Raw genomic sequence first — 17,043 nt, 5'->3', positions numbered from 1 at the left:
TTTGACCATTTAGTATTTGGTTTGGCTTCTACGATAGTTAACTAAACTGCTCTAGGAGCTACTTGTTATCATCAAAATGAGTCTAAGACTCATAATCTAGCTGAAGTGTGATGATGGTTAGAAGGTTAGGGAGGGATCACAGTTCTATTGATCTATGATTGGGCATTAGAGGCCATTGCTGGTCAATTCCTCCTGCAAGCTATTTCATGTTGCTTGTGCTTCCTGTTATTCTGGAATACAGGGACATCCTCATAGAAAGATGATATCTCCAGTGTGAATATAAGGTTGGCACAGGCAGGCTTGTAGATGGCCAGACACCTCTTGGCTATATGTTAACAACTAAAGCATAAGTAAGAGCCAGAGAAGGAAAAACATTTGGAATAGGTCTACTCCAAATGATATATATAGTGGATGATCCATATATGTATATGCATGTGGATGAATATGGTCATGGATGGCTTCGTCCAGGGTCTGATATAAAGGGAAAGGTGTAATGGACAGAGAAGAAAATCAGAGGAACCCCTTTGATGAAGAGAATGAAGGTGGATGGTGAGGTTTAAGAGCTGATCCTGGAAGGCAAGATGAGAAACAGGTCATCATTTGCCTGCTTATCTTGTCTTCTTCCTCCCTGTTGGGATGCTTTAATAAGGACGCTGTGCAGCTGTGTGCTACAAGCTACGAGCTAAAAAAGACAGCGCAGAGAAGTGTGTTTTCGCTTCCTAGCTCCAAGGTTCTTGAGGACTTTGTTAATTATGGGTCATGCGGAGTGCAGGGGGCAAAAGGTAGGCTGGCGAGGATCCAGGAAGATGAGGAATGTTCTGGCATTCAGGAAGGTCACCCCACTGATATCTGTAGCTTTTCTAGCAACCTGATGTGAAAGGAAGCAGAGAAATAGGGCAGATGTCCAGGAATTTAAAACCTAAACTGCTTAAAGGAGAGAAAATAGAGAAAAAAGGGAGGAACAGTCACACGGGGTATTCTATGGGCACAAGTAAATGAGTGACCAAGAAGTCAGTGCTGCTGGAGAGACTTTGTCCAGGTCCACTTTGGCAGCTGACCTCCATTCACAGATATTCAAGGATGTGAATGAAAGAGAATGAGTGGGGTTATCTGTGGATGGTCCAAGAGTAATGTCCAGAAGCTTGGGTAGAGGAGGCCAAAATATTTGGAGAGGGAAGGTCACTGAAGCTATCAAGAAAGACAGCTGCAAGGACAGGATTTTACATTACCTTTTTGTCATTCTTTTATTTCTTTTGAAATTCAGCACTCTAATCAGGGCTCATTTGCATGACTTTGCACTCAGCACACACTTGAGATCTTCCCTGTGCTTGGGTTATACAGGGCCAGTGGAGAGCATGGTCGGATGTGACCCCACACTTCCAAAGCATCCTTCTAGAGACTGCCTGAATCCCTAGAGGGATTTGTCCTAGAGGAGTCCTTCAAACAGCCTCTGCTTCACGCTCCTGGACTTTGGGAAAGCATGTTTTTGACTGCTGCTCTAGCTTGGATTGAGAGATGGTACATTCCTGATGAGGACCATAGTATATATGAAGATCAGTGGATTAGTGCATATTCACACTGCTATAAAGAACTACCCAAGACGGAGTAATTTATAAAGAAAACAGGTTTAATTGACTCCTGGTTCTGCATGGATGGGGAGGCCTCAAAAACTTACAATCATGGCGGAAGGTAAAGGGGAAGCAAGGCCTGTCTTACATGGCAGCAAGAGAGACAGAGAGCAAGTGAAGGGAGAAGGGCCACACTTTAAAAACATCAGATCTTGTGAGAACTCACTCAGTATCACAAGAACAGCAAGGGGGAAATCTGTCCCCATGATCCAATCATGTCCCACCAGGCCCCTCCTTCGACACATGGGGATTACAGTTCGAGATGGGATTTGGGTGGGGACACAGAGCCAAACCATATCAATCAGATTCCTTGGAGTCAAACAGTTCTTGATTCTAATTCCAGCTTTCACACTTGCTAGCTGTGACTTAAAGCAGGTTATTTAACTTTCCCATGCCTTTTTGTGTCACTTGTAAAACAGGGATAATACCTACCCAAAGGTTGTCGAGAGCATTGGAGATAGTATGTAAAATACTGACCTAGAAAGCTTCCAATGGTGATAGCTAGTATCATTATCCCTTTTAGTGTCTTAGTTTTGAGGACAGATGATCCTTTCTTCCTTTTCTCTACCATGGAACTTGGAAAGTATAACTATGTGATGTGTTGGCAGTGGTCTCTGAAAAGAGGTTCCTAAACGGAAGGAGCTAAATGTCAGGTATGAAGAGGGAAGGGCTGGGCCAGGGGCTCTGAGAGAGCTTCATGTCAGTCAAAGGCTGGGTAGAACTGGCTGGTGCTCAACAGAACTGGACAGTGGTTGCTGTAACTAGCACAGGGGCTGTGGCTCTAGACATCAGGAGCTACAGCTTATAAAACAGCAATATGGTTTCAAACTCTGCTGCCTGCAGGCTCCCATGCTAGGCACCCAGAGAGCAGGCCTAAGACATGGTGTCTGCTTCCAGGGTCTCAAATTCTTAATGAGATGGTTAAAATCTACTTTAAAATCTACTTTTACCCACTCTCAGCACTCCCTCCCACTGCCTCTTCCTGCTAGTTTCTCTTCTTTCCCTTTATTTAGGGTTTCCTTTGTCCAGGTCCTGTTCCCTTTTCCTTTATTTAGTCCTTACAACCCTCTCTGAAATGTTGCTCCCATTTTACAGATGTGGAAACTAAAGCATGGGAGGGTTAAGTAACTTGCCCAAGGTTGTGCTTTAAGATTTAAACTCAAACATATCGATCTAACCAAAGACTGCATTTCATTTTTAATGTTTAGGCAGTTGTAGTGGGTAGTGGATTTTTTAAATGTAACATCATAATATGGCTTTTTAAAAAGCCAGCAGTTTAAGAGGATATGTAAATGAAAAGTAAATCACCTATTCAACCCAATTCTTAGTTCCCTAACTCCTCCTGGAAGCTGTCACTGTTGCCAGCTCATCGTGTTCGCTTCCAGATTCTTTATGTAAAAGTGCATATGTGTGTGTGTGTATGTGTGTGCACACACATCACCATTCTGCATCTTGGTTTTATCTGCTAAAGAACACTTCTTCAAGCTCATTCCCATTTCAGCATTCTTCCTCGTTCTTTTTCATAGTCACGGAGTACCATATGGAGGTTCTATGAGATAAGAAACCAGTGCCTGGCTGGGCGCGGTGGCTCATGGCTGTAATCCCAGCACTTTGGGAGGCCGAGGTGGGTGGATCACTTGAGGTCAGGAGTTCGAGACCAGTCTGGCCAACATGGTGAAACCCCATCTCTATTAAAAATACAAAAAATTGGCCAGGCGTGGTGGCACATGCCTGTAATTCCAGCTACTCAGGAGGCGGAAGCAAGAGAATTGATTGAACCTGGGAGGCAGAGGTTGCAGTGAGCCCAGATGGTGCTGCTGCACTCCAGCGTAGGTGACAGAGTGAAATTCCGTCAAAAAAAAAAAAAAAAAGAAGAGAGAAAAGAAGGAAAGAAAGACAGAAGGAAAGAAAGAAAGAAAGAGAAACCAGTCCTCTGTCATGGGCATTTAGGTTCAGTCTTTGGCTTCTCCAGACAGATCTGCAGTAACCACCATTGGGCCCATGGACAGATCTACCCACAGGATAAATACCTGGAAGTGGCTTTACTGCGTTAAAATGTCTGTGTGTTTAACATGCTTCACATTGCCAATTGCCCTCCAAAAAAAAAAAGTCTGTGCTCTTTTCTACAGTGCTAACCATCCTTTAATGTTTTTTTAAACCCACCTGAGGAGAACCCCCTGATGCTGCCTCTCACATACATGTAGGCCCCTACATCATTTGATGTAGGTCTTTTTATTCCTTTAGATTTACTGGGGTATAATTGACAGACATGGTCTGTATTTCAGGTGCACAACTCGATGTTCTGCTATACATATACGTTGTGAAATGATCGCCATAATCAAACTAGTAAGCATTCCCAGCATCTCACATAGCTCTTTCAGATCAGGAGCTCTCGCTAGTTCCTGTATCCTGAGCAGGCGCTGGAATCTCTGTGACACTCAGTGCAGTGGAGATGGAGCCCAGAGGGGATGGTTGACCCTACGCCTGAGTTATGCAACGTGCGTCTCTGCTGGCAGAGGCCACCCACTGGAGAAAGGCCCAACTGTCCCAGGCCTGAGGCCCTGGCCCCAGGCTCTTGATGCTTTTGTGAGGTTTTTGTCTCTTTCTGTTTTGATAAACTGGTCTCTGGCATGAGAATCGGTCAATGTCCTCTCTCACCCCTGGCTTTCTAGAAACTGCATCTATATTTAGCTTGGTTGCCCCACCCCTACCCCCCTTCCTGAGCTGGGGTATAAATGCCAACCAACCAGAGGATGATAGGGTCCAAGCTCAGAGAGCAGCTGAGGCAATGGGCTCTCATGGAAACCTGAAGCCCTTGTTTCTCAAATCCAAACCAGCTCACAGGCAATTAGTATTGGGAGGAAGGCAGCGTAGGGTGTGGACCTTCAGGACAAAGCACAGAGCCCGGGCTGCGCAGTCTGGCTGCCCTGACTCCTCGTGGGCAGAGAGTAAATGACAGCCACACATGTGGAAGTGCCCTTGGAAGGCAGGAGAACAGGGAAGAACAGGACCTCTGAGCCAAGAGGATCTGTGGCCCAGCAAACAGATATGTTGGGCCAGACACACCTGAAAGGCCAGCTCTGGGATCTGAGTTCCAGGGAGCCTCTGGGTCTGGCAGTTGGAGCTGGCGAGCAAGCTTTCTGTACCCTGAACACTGACCCCACGCTCCAGAGCGTAATGGTGTTCTCTTCCTTTTCAGTGTTCTCGGGCTTCACATGACAACTCTTAAGCAGAAGCAAGGGCACCAAACTTTTTTTTTTATCCCCAGTACTTTCTCTTTTATTTTTTATTTCTAGAGACAGGATCTCACTTTGTCACCCACACTGAAGTGCAGTGGCGCAATCTTGGTTCACTGCAGCCTTGACCTCACCAGCTCAAGCGATCCTTCCACCTTAGCCTCCCAGGTAGCTGAGACCACAGGCTCATGCCACCATGCCTGGCTAATTTTTTTTTATCTTTTGTAGATACAGGGTTTCACCATGTTGGCCAGGTTGGTCTCGAACTCCTGAGCCTCAGCTATCTGCCCACCTCAGCCTCCCAAAGTGCTGGGCTTACAGGCATGCTCAGGCCACTGCATCCAGTCCCAGTACTTTCTCTTAATTCAGCTCTGCACTATTTTCTCTTCCTATTCCTTTTTTTTTTTTTTTGAGACGGAGTCTCGCTCTGTCCCCCAGGCTGAAGTGCAGTGGCACGATCTCAGCTCACTGCAAGCTCCGCCTCCCAGGTTCACGCCATTCTCCTGCCTCAGCCTCCCGAGTAGCTGGGACTACAGGCGCCCGCCAACACCCCTGGCTAATTTTTTGTATTTTTAGTAGAGACGGGGTTTCACCTTGTTAGCCACAATGGTCTCGATCTTCTGACCTCGCGATCTGCCTATCTCGGCCTCCCAAAGTGTTGGGATTACAGGCGTGAGCCACCGCGCCTGGCCTTCTCTTCCTATTCCTAGCCTCATTCCTGTTGTCAGGCAAAGTGGGGCTGAGTGGCAATCTCCAACCCTCCTGTGTATAGACATCTGAGATGGAGCTTCATATTTAAAGTGACATGAGAAAGATGAGAGAAAGATGGCGAAGCAGTGGAATCTCTTTTCAGGCAACCCTGCAGCTGGGGGGGCTGCCCCCAAGTGAGGGTCAAAGGCAGGCTCCCTGGAGCCTGGGGAAGGACAGACGGGGCCTCAAGAAGCTCTCAGCCCTGGGCCCGGTCTGGTGAGAGGCTTTGACTCACATCACTGTAGGTGGTGGCTGGGCTAGGCTGATGATGTGCTGTCTTCTTGGTGCCCATGGCCTTGCAGGCTTAACAGGAAGAGCTCTGAGCCAGACAAGACAGCCAGTGGGAGGACAGAGCAGCCCCTCAGCAACCAGAGCGAAATGCCCGGTTGTTGAAAAAAAAAAAAAAAAAAGGAAATGAGAGTTTCTTCTGAAATAGAAACTTCTGGTCCTTGAGTAAGTTTAGAGAATTACGGGCATTCTGAGGCCTGAGCATTTGTGGTGACGGATGAAGCCTCAAGAACCACAAGGTTGGTGGGAGGGACACCAATCTCATGTCCTGGAATATACAGATGTGCCCTGTGGGGATGATTGTGTCTTGTTTCTGGGGAACCCTAACAGTTCCCAAGGTGCTTCCATATTCTCTTGTCCCTCCAGAAAATGACAGTAAACAAATAGAGGTGAAAGGCAAAAGGCTTTTTGTTTCCACGAAGATGGAAAAAAGCCTGGCATATAACTTCTCTCTTGTTAGCTACTGCAGGGTTAGGACTGGGCCTGAGGCATGCCAGACTTGGAGCTAAGGAGCCCCTGATAGCCTGGTGCTGCTCCACCTCCTGACAACCCTGGCTCTGCGGTAGGCCCCTTGGGTGATGAGGGTTGTCACAGCAGGGTACCAGAGCTAAGGCCCAAAACCAACAGCAGCTGCTTCCTTGACTGTTGGGTCATTCTTGGCATTGAGCCACCTGGGGCTGTTTGGGGCGTCAACTTCACTGAGCACTTTAAGTTTCTGTGGTTGAAAACAATCCAGGAAGCTAAAGGCTAAGCCTTAGATCCCTAAGACTTCCAGACCTAGGAGCCTGCACTTCTTGCTGAATATCCTCACCCGTAAGTTTCTTAACCTCAGTGGTCCCACGTATAAAGAGAGGGAGTTACACTGACGGTCTCTTGGGCCCTCTGTGGATCTAAGAGTCTGGGCCTGCCTGGGACTGCCAGCAGAGCCCTACTCTGGTCTCTTCTCTATCCCAGGGTCCGAGTCAGTGTGGTCCCCAGCTGTCCATTTGCTAGAGCAAGCTTGTCAATTGATGAGTGCGAGTGCCCTCAACCCTGTGTATGTTCTAGTGAATGTGAACAGTGAGTCATGTTTTACCAAGAATCCTAACTAATGCCTGGCCCCTGAGCAGATGATGTCAGTAGCTCATCTCCAGGAAGGAAATGGTTGGGGCTGGGCTTCGGCTTGGAAGGCTTGGGCATCTTCACACTCAGCATTTCCTTGGAAGATGCTGCTGCTCATGCAGATGGTGATTCCACCACCATCTTTCCCCATCTAACTATGTCAGAAAAGTGGAGCCTACTCCTGCTGGGGCTGGGAGGAGGACAGGACTCTCAGGACATGGATGATGAAAAGCCTCTAGGGAGGTGCCTCAGGGAGATGTCCTTTATGCAGCCTCCCAAAGTCCACGTGGTGTGGCTGGCAGTGGGAGAGAATGTTCGAATTAGGAAAATGAGCCCTTAAACGTGCACACTTGTGCACACACACACACAACTTACATAGGCTACAAGGGTGCCACTTTTCCTTTTCTGTTTTTTTTTTCTTTTTTTCTTTTTTTTTTTTTTTGAGACAGAGTCTCGTTCTGTTGCCTAGGCTGGAATGCAGTGGCACAATCTCGGCTCAGTGAAACCGCCGTCTCCCAAGTTCAAGCGATTCTCCTGCCTCAGCCTCCTGAGTAGCGGGGACTATAGGCATGTGCCACCGTGCCCGGCTAATTTTTGTATTTTTAGAAGACATGGGGTTTCATTATGTTGGTCAGGCTGGTCTCGAACTCCTGACCTCGTGATCCATCCACCTCAGCCTCCCAAAGTGCTGGGATTACAGGCCTGAGCCACCATGCCTAGCCTCAAGGGTGCCACCTTTCTAGCTAAGAACACTTCAGTAGTTTTCTGGGGTTTTTTTGTTTTGTTTTGTTTTGTTTTTTGAGACAGGGTCTTGCTCTGTTGCCCAGGCTGGAGTGCAGTGGCATGATCTTGGCCTACTGCAACCTCCACCTCCTGGGTTCAAGTGACTCTCCTGCCTCAGGCCCCAGCCCCCGAGTAGCTGGGACTACAGGCATGCACCATCATGGCCAACTAACTTTTGTATTTTTAGTAGAGATGGAGTTTTGGCGTGTTGGCCAGGCTGGTCTCAAACTCCTTACCTCAGATGATCCGCCCACCTCAGCCTCTCAAAGTGCTAGGATTACAGGCATGAGCCACCGTGCCCAGCTCTAGTTTTCTGTTCCTACAGAGCTCCTGCTTCCTCTTCCTTTCAAAAAACCCAAGGCCAGGCTCAGGATTTCCACCTGCTTGTCTGGCCCCTTCTCTTTCTGGGCAGGTTCTGGGATGTCTAGAGCTATGGTTTGGGCCTTTTCTCCGTTCCATGTACACATCTATCCCCGGAACAGGAGCTATTCCAGTCACAGGTGTCTAGACTCTAGAAGACTTCATGCTGAGACTAGCATCCTTATTTCTCATAGTGGCTCATTAAATGTTATTATGCTGGCTACTCTGTAGATTTCAATATTTAAAAAGGTTTTTTTTGGCCGGGCGCAGTGGCTCACACCTGTAATCCCAGCACTTTGGGAGGCCGAGGCAGGCGGATCACGAGGTCAGGAGATCGAGACCACAGTGAAACCCCGTCTCTACTGAAAATACAAAAAATTAGCCGGGCGCGGTGGTGGGCGCCTGTAGTCCCAGCTACTCGGGAGGCTGAGGCAGGAGAATGGCGTGAACCCAGGAGGTGGAGCTTGCAGTGAGCTGAGATCGCACCACTGCACTCCAGCCTGGGCGACAGAGTGAGACTCCATCTCAAAAAAAAAAAAGGGGGGGTTTTTTCTAGGGAAATGTACTTGTGTTATTTCCTGTGTAATTTTTTTAAATGGGAAGGGGAACAGAGTACTGTAAAAGTAAGTATAAGGGCCGGGTGTGGTGGCTCACGCCTGTAATCCCAGCACTTTGGGAGGCCGAGGCAGGCGGATCATGAGGTCAGGAGATCGAGACCATCCTGGCTAACACGGTGAAACCCCATCTCTACAAAAAATACAAAAAAAAATTGGCCGGGCATGGTGGCGGCCGCCTGTAATCCTAGCTACCGGAGGCTGAGACAGGAGAATGGTGTGAACCTGGTAGGCGGAGCTTGCAGTGAGCCGAGATCACGCCACTGTACTCCAGCCTGGGCGACAGAGCCAGACTCCATCTCAAAAAAAAAAAAAAAAAAATTTGAGTATAAGAGTCGGGGCGTGGCTGGGCGCGATGGCTCACGCCTGTAATCCCAGCACTTTGGGAGGCCAAGGCAGGCGGATCATGAGGTCAGGAGATCAAGACCATCCTGGCTAACACGGTGAAACCCCATTTCTACTAAAAATACAAAAAAAATTAGCCAGGCGTGGTGGCGGGCGCCTGTAGTCCCAGCTACTCTGGAGGCTGAGGCAGGAGAATGGTGTGAACCCGGGAGGCGGTGCTTGCAGTGAGCTGAGTGAGCCACTGCACTCCAGCCTGGGTGACAAAGCGAAACTCCGTCTCAAAAAAAAAAAAAAAAAGAGTCGGGGTGCAGTGGCTCACACCTGTAATCCCAGCACTGTGGGAGGCCTAGGAGAGAGGATTGCTTCAGCCCAGGAGTTCCAGACTAGCCTGGGCAACATAGTGAGACCCCATCTTTACAAAAAATCAAAAAATTAGCCGGGGTGGTGGTATGCACCTGTAGTCCCAGCTACACCGGAGGCTGAAGCAGGAGGATTACTTGAACCCAGGAGGTCCAGCCTGCAGTGAGCTGAGATCATGCCACTGCATTCCAGCCTGGGCTACAAAGCAACACCCCGTCCCCCGCAAAAAAACAAAAATTAAAAGAAAAGAGGTAAGTACAAGCCATGATTGGAGCTGGGCAGGCAATGAAAGGAGAAGTAGGAATCGTTTGGTGCCCAGCCTAGAGGTGAGAGTGACTGGCAGCTGGGGTGGGCCCCATGTCCTCTGTTGGAGAAATAGAGACCAGGGGGCCCAGAAGACAGGTCTCCGTGGTCACAGGGCGAGGAACCAGAAGTTCAGTGACCCAGGGCAGGGTGTGTGCTCTCTTGGCAGGCGAAGCATGAAGCGGAAGGCACTATTCACCTGCCCCTTCAACGGGGACTGCCGCATCACCAAGGACAACCGGCGCCACTGCCAGGCCTGCCGGCTCAAACGCTGTGTGGACATCGGCATGATGAAGGAGTGTGAGTGTCCAGGGGCTGGGCAGGGTTTGGGCCTGAAGTGGAGTCAGGGAAAGGCCTTGGCCACTCTCCTGCAAGTTTGGGCAGAGGGTCTGCCTGCCCTTCCTCTGTAGTTGCCAGCATCTGGGGCCAGGGCCTCAGTGGGACCAGCAGCTGGTTACAGGGCAGCTGGAAGTCCAGGGTCAGATGCACTCAGCGGCCCTGTGCACCTCTCGAGGATCTGTGTGTTGGTGTCAGAGGCCCTGGAAGGGTCCCTCTAGAGTGGGGCCTGAGAGGAAGGAGAGGCAGGACACTGCCTTCAAGGGTCCCTTCTACTCCTGGGTCAGGGTCTTCCTCCAGGACATCATTCTTTTTTCACAGCTCCCTGTTACCTGGATCTAGAGGGAAGAATGAGGTTCAAGGACCCCCAGGTTCTATGGACTTGGGAAGAGAGGGCTGCTGTGGGTTGGAAAGGGCAGGAGTGATGGGGAGAATTAGTATTCAGAGCATAGTTGGCATCCACGTTCTGTCCCACCCCAGCCTCCCAGCCTCTCTGGCACCTTGAGCAGATCTGAGGGCTTGTGCCAGGGAAAGACCAGGAGGAAAGAGCCTGCCAGGGGAAGCGCTGGGTTCTAGGACGACCCTCTGAATCCAGATGGAGAAAGAGGAGTGATTCTATAGGACTTCCTGTCCCTCTCTGGGGTTGGAGAAGACCAACATGGCATATTTACAAGGATATTTTGACCCACCACTGAAAACAACACTTGAACTTTGCATTGGAGCTCTAGGACAGTTATTTGGTAACTAGAGTAGCCACTGAATTCAGCAGATGCTGGGAGGGGCCAGCCTGGCCCTCTCTGGGTTGGAGCAAGGCCAGCTGGGCATGGGTGCTCTCTGCACACTCATTCCTTTTTCTCCTTCTCTTGCTCACTCCTGTCTGCCATCTGCATCCAGACCCCCACCCGGCCCTAGGACAGAACCCAGGCCCTTCTAGCTGTGGGTCTGAGGAGTCGGAGTCGGAGTCGGGGTGGGGATGTTCCTCAGATGCGGACCCTCCTGGCTATGGGACCGTTTGGAGTGGTGGGGGATGGGGAGAGGTCAGGTAACAGGAAGATGTGTCAGGGACAGAGAAAAAGTCACAGAACAGGGCTTAGAGGATAGCAAATTTCTCCGTTAATGGGAAAAAAAAATTCTCTGTAGTTGGGACACAGAGGCAGAGCTGAGGCCCTGACCCTGGGCCTCCTCTTTGGGCCTTGACCTAGGCTTCTCTTCTGTGGGTCACAACTCCTCCCTCCTCATCTGACGGCTCCCCAGCCAACACTGGCAGCCCTGAAAGGTGTTTCCAGGGCTGTGGTTTCTCCGCACCACCACAGAGTGCAGGCCTGGGCACGCTGATTGCTCCTACCCTAGTCCCTGCCACGCCCTGGCTCCTGTGTTTATCCTGGAGAGAATAAGAAGTGGAGGCTGGAGGCCCGGGTGCCTTAAGGGGCTTCACACACATTCTCAGTGGGCCCTGCTCAGGGTGAGGCGTTAGGGTGGGCACCAACAAGGTGTGCTCAGCATAGTCCCATCTCCGCAGAGAAGACAGTCTCTGCAAAGCAGGGAACCCGGTTTCTAAAGCTGCAGCTAACCAAGACTGGCATGAGGTTCCACTGCTGTGGTTTGTAAGGCACTGCCACAGGAGTTCCCCTCAGGGCCAAGCTCACTGATGCCCAAGAGGCCCCTCTTCTACCTCAGGAGGAAGAGGATGTCCTACAAAGAACTTCTGAGACTCAGAGAGGTAAAGACCTCAGGACTGGGGTCAGAAAGCAAGTTGGTGGCCAAGCTGGGACTAGAATCAGACTTCATGTCCCCTCCTACCTGCCTCCTGGTCCCCATAAACAATGCTGCATCCATGGTGAAGAGCAGCACCAGCCTGGGGTAAATCAGGGGGCCCTGCCCAGGAGCACTCTACCACATGGTGGGAACCCAGCAGCCCAGAAGCGATGTCCACCCCATCCCTAAATCAGCACTATGCCTCAGCCACCCCCACCCCAGCCTAATTCTCTCCTGTGGAGTCCTGTGTCCCCATCCTGCTGTATGCCCAAGGCAGCTTCTCGCCACACCACCTCCTCATCCCATTGCAGGGAGCAGTACTCAGTTCTAGATGGGTTGGTGGAGTGGGGATCCAGTTAAAATAGAAACGTCCTGATGCTATTTACTTTCCCTAAGGGAAGATCGTCCAGGAAGAGACATTCCCAGCCTCAGGTTAGTCCAGCTTCAGGAGGCCTCACCAGTGTGAAGTTCCCCGGCCTCAGAACCCTGGGAGAGCTGCACATTTCTTATCTGAGCTGGGTTTTGTCCCCAAGGCATAGCATCCCAGAGACAATTGAGTGTCTCAATATTTGTAAAACCACAGGAAGAAAGCTAAAAGCCCAGGCTCCTGCTGTCCGAGCAGGGAGGTGGGCCTTCCATAGAAGAGGCACAGGAAGGGAAAGGATGAGGACAGAAACCCTGTGTATTGACCAACTACTGTGTGTCAGATAGCACGTCAAGCACAAGCGTTTTCTTCTGAAATTCTCACAACACTCCCTAAATATGTAAATACTTTTATTTTTTCAATAGCTGAGGAAGCTCAAAGGAATAAAATATCATGGCTCTGAGCTAATAAGATGATGGTATCAGCATTCATTCTAATCTAGGTCTGCCTGCTTCCAAAGGTCAGGCTTGTGGGCCACACCCGAGGCAGCCTCTCGTGGCCCCAGTGGGCCGGAGCTCACTCCATTGTGCATTTCCAGGCACTTTCACATGCTCTAAGAGATGGACTGAAGAGAGCTTGGTCCCACCAAAGACTCATATTCTCTCTTTTCCATTCTTAGTTGACTTTATACCCTGGGAACCCAAGAAATTTTATAACTGAGTTCTTGCTTTTTGCTTATACTATACCTGTCCTGCACAGAACCACACATTGTGGTAACTTGCTTGATGTTTTTACAGATGTATGTCTTTTCTCCCTGGTGTTAGCAAAGTACCTGGCACATAGTAGGTGCTCAATAAATGTGTGGAATCAATGAATATTAGCTCCTCATTATGCTTCTTTCTCTCTGTATATCTTCCACAGGTCTATAGATCAGTAAGATTCTCCCAAACCTGGTTATGTCTATGCCGTTCATTTGGAAACATTTTATGTCCTCTTCCTGTGGTTGTTCTTAGCCCATCCTTGGCATCTTGAAATGTTTTCAAATTGTTTATGTTGCAGATCTTGGCTTCGTTAGGGAGAGAACATGTCTTGCATGGGAATAACTTGCGCAAAATTATTTCACACTCAGCAAGGAGCTTAAAAGGAAGTCAAAAAAAGCTTCTGAGCAGCCATATAGGTTTTATAAAGTCCACATGCCAAAACTCATGCACTTTAGATGCCTAATCACCAGACAGCCCAACACTCTTTCAGAACCTGTTTACTCTTATTCTAGGTCAATGGCTTCATATATCATATAGTGTCTTCCTATATGATAGTAATGACTTTTTAGGTTCAATCCATTGAAAAAATGATAAGAAATTTCCCATGAAATTAACAAGCTCTTTAAACAAATTATTTCATAAATCACAGTGCATTTGCTTATGTGAAAGACTTTAGACTTATTCAGTCCTCAAGCAATCTTGCCTTGCAGAAGGCTCATTGATTGGGCCTGTTTGAAACTGGTAGATCTCAGCATTTCTTCCTCTATTACCTCCATAGAAGATGGTGGTTGCTATTTGATGCAAGTGACTGGGAGGAATCATGTTATAGGGTTAAACTTGAACTTTCTTTGTCTCTTTAAAGTGGGTAATTTACAAGCTTTGTGACTTAATTTTATTTTCACACTCTTCAGATGGATTGGAACACAATGTGTGTCAAAACTCCATGGCTGAAAGCCAAGGTCCACTTACAACCAGATGTAATCAGACACAGTAGAGGGTAGTGGTTATGACCTTCCACTCCAGAACCAGACTGCCCAGGACTAAATACCGGTTTCACCACTGTTAGCTGTGTGACTTTCAGAAAGGTAGAAAGCCTCTCTGGGCCTCAGCTCCCTCATCTGCTAAATGGGAATAACAATAGCACCTGCCTTAAAGGGTTGTCATGAGGGCTAAATATATGAGTTAATATACAAAAGGCTCTTAGAATAGTGCCTCATAGATAGAAAAACTCTTTATGTGCTATTCAGCATTAAGAATATTTTCTTTTTATTACATCAAACTTGATCACCAGAACGTCTAGCTCCCAAGAGATCAGAAGTAAGTCTTAAGGTGGAGAAAGGCACACTTCCAGAGGCAGACACCAATAAGAAGACAACGCATAGCTTAACAGAGAGGTGGACACCAGAAGCAAGAAAAGCAGCCCAAGAACTCCAAAGCCCAGCACGCCGAGCCATGCAACATGGGGCAGACAGCCTCCGACAACTCTGAGGCCATAACCTTGTCCTGCAATGTTCAGTAATTATTCAGAACGATACCTCTGAATCATCAAGGAAAGGTTATATGACGTTAAAAGTGTTCCGTTACAAGGTTTTCTGTCTTGAAAATCTTTCCATAACAATTGTTTCAATAAAAGAGGTCAGCTTTCTCAGCTCTCTGGTGCGCCAGGTGCCATTCGCTACATTGCAGGAGACAAGCAGCACTAGAGTACTCACTAGCCTTTGCTGAACCAGGAAAATGATTTGCACACAGTTGGTGTAATGTGTGTGGATGCATTTGATGTTTGGTGTCAGACTACTGAGCAAGCACCACAGCCAGGTAGCCCCTCCGGTCTAGCCTTTATGGGGGAAATATAAGAATTGTAAGACAAAGGCCGGGCATGGTAGCTCACACCTGTAATCCCAGCACTTTGGGAGGCCGAGGCGGGCGGATCACCTGAGTTCAGGAGTTTGAGACCAGCCTGGCCAACATGGTGAAACCCCGTCTCTACTAAAAATACAAAAAAATTGGCCAGGAGTGGTGGCGTGTGCCTATAAGCCCAGGTACTCTGTAGCCTGAGGCAGGAGAATCGCTTAGAACCCGGGAGGTGGAGGTTGCAGTGAGCCGAGATGGTGCCACTGCACTCCAGCCTGGGTAATAGAGTGGTAGTCTGTGAAAGAAAGAAAGAAATAAAGAAAGAAAGAAAGGAAGGAAGGAAGGAAGGAAGGAAGGAAGGAAGGAAGGAAGGGAGGAAAAGGAAGGGAGAGAAAAGAAAGAATTGTAAGACATGGACCCTGCCCTTAAGTAACTTGTAATCTAGAGAAAGAGACCTTGAACTTCTTGGGCTCCCTCCATAGGTAATGAATTGAAACCTGTGCTAACCATGAGTCTTACAGAGCAGAAGATAATTGGGTATCAGTGTGTGTGGGAAAGATTAAATATGTAGTAGGCATAGGAAATGAGGCTCAGCAGAAAAAAACAAGGCTTGGTGCAGATCAGGGCAATCAAGAAATGCTTCATGGAAAAAGATGGCTATGATGTAGGCACTGAAGAACTGATAGAACTCATACAGGTTTGGGGGAGAGGAGACCCAGCTGGACAGGCACCCAGCACAACTGGAAATGCCGGGGCAAGCATGAGCAGGTCATGTTCCCAGGTCAGCAGCAACGCCAGCGTGCCCAGAACAGAGGCTGTGTCCAGAAGCACTAAGACATGAAGTCTGAAAGTTAGGAACAAGCCAACTTTAGTTTGGACGTGGTCAGCAGTAGAGGCCGGGAAAAGTATCTGGGCAGGAGAATGGCATCACAGAATCACTGGAAAGTTAGCAAAGTCCAGTCAGGCTGAGCTACGTGCCTGTAGACACCATGGTGTGGCTGGCAGAAACAGGCCTCCCTAACTCCGGTCCCCAGGTGAGCAGGAAAGACAAGACACCTAATCTTGGGCTCCCCAAGCGAGGGCTTACCCCCATTGCCTTCCCTGGATGCTCCCTGCCCCTTCCTCTCCCACCCTGCCTGACCTGGTAGGGTCTGTGCAGACACCCACTGTGGGAGGAGAGTTGGCAGCTGTTTGGGCAGGTGAGTCAGTCACCTAGGTGTGGTCTACTCCCCCGCTCCCTGTGGAGGGAAGTGCCATCTCTTGCAGCAGCGCTCGCTTTCCTGCCATGCCTGTGGCATTGGCTGTCCACTCCCTCCCAGCATAGGCTCTTCCTCACCCCACAGCTACTTCTCTCGTCCTCCCCCTACCTGAGGGCCTGGGCCAATGGACCTTTCTCGAAGCCTGGAACTCACTCACCCTGGGCTTCTGGTTCCTTTCTCTGCTCTTGTGAAACTCCCCAGTTCTGTGGGCAGATGCCCTGGCAGCAGCAGCACCGAGCAAGTAGCTACAGGCCGAGGGCCCCGGTGCCCACTCCTGCCGTCAGTGCTCAGCAAGCCACAGCCAGGAGGTCTGTTTGCCCAGCCGCCGTGCCAGGTACCTTTGCTCCCAGCATCCCCTCCACCCCCACAGCTGCCCCAGCACAGGGAGGCAGGCAGAAGCCTGCAGGTGGTGGTGGGGCTCTGTATGGCCCCACACCCTGATTAGTGGCTGGAGAGAACTTCTAAGATTAGAGCTGCAAGGCCTCACCGTTTGGGGCCTTCAAGAGGACTTGAAAACTTCCATGGACAGAAATGTCAAGGCTGTACAGGCTGGAGGAGGGGTGGTTTTGCAGAGAACCAAAGAGGTCTAGTCTTTCTATATTCCACAGTCCCATGTCTGGAAACCTGAATGTGGAGACAGCCACGTAGAGGAGTCCTCTCCACATCTCACTTCCAGTGCTATGAGAGCTCTGGCATCCTCTCTCCACCCTGATGTCTTCTTCAGGATCATGGAACATCAGGGTAGGGGAGAGAAGGGAACTAACATTTAGTGAGCATCTGCTCTGGGCCAGGCATGCATCCAGTTCTCAAATCAGTTCATCCTTTGAGGCAGGTGTTATTACTTCCGCCACCTGCATATCAACACAGACACACACACACACTTTATGGAAGAAGGTACAAGAAAGGAACCTTGGAAGAACTTATATGGTCCAAATCTCTCATTTTATAA

The 17,043-nt window shown here is 49.2% G+C and overlaps 1 protein-coding gene across 6 annotated transcripts in view; it reads left to right on the top strand.

Moving 5' to 3' along the window:
* The window catches only part of VDR (vitamin D receptor), a 104,229-nt gene that overhangs the window by 70,691 nt on the left and 16,495 nt on the right, over nt 1-17,043 (top strand). For all 6 annotated transcript variants that reach the window (XM_024256328.3, XM_009247660.4, XM_024256325.3 and 3 more), the window contains 1 exon segment: nt 9,938-10,068. In XM_024256328.3, coding sequence (XP_024112096.2) covers nt 9,938-10,068 — 131 coding nt within the window.

The sequence above is a fragment of the Pongo abelii genome, chromosome 10 (assembly GCF_028885655.2).
Source record: "Pongo abelii isolate AG06213 chromosome 10, NHGRI_mPonAbe1-v2.0_pri, whole genome shotgun sequence".
In the NCBI taxonomy this organism is placed as follows: Eukaryota; Metazoa; Chordata; class Mammalia; order Primates; family Hominidae; genus Pongo; species Pongo abelii.
The sequence above is the reverse complement of the archived record's forward strand: the minus strand, read 5'-3'. Positions and strand labels throughout refer to the sequence as shown.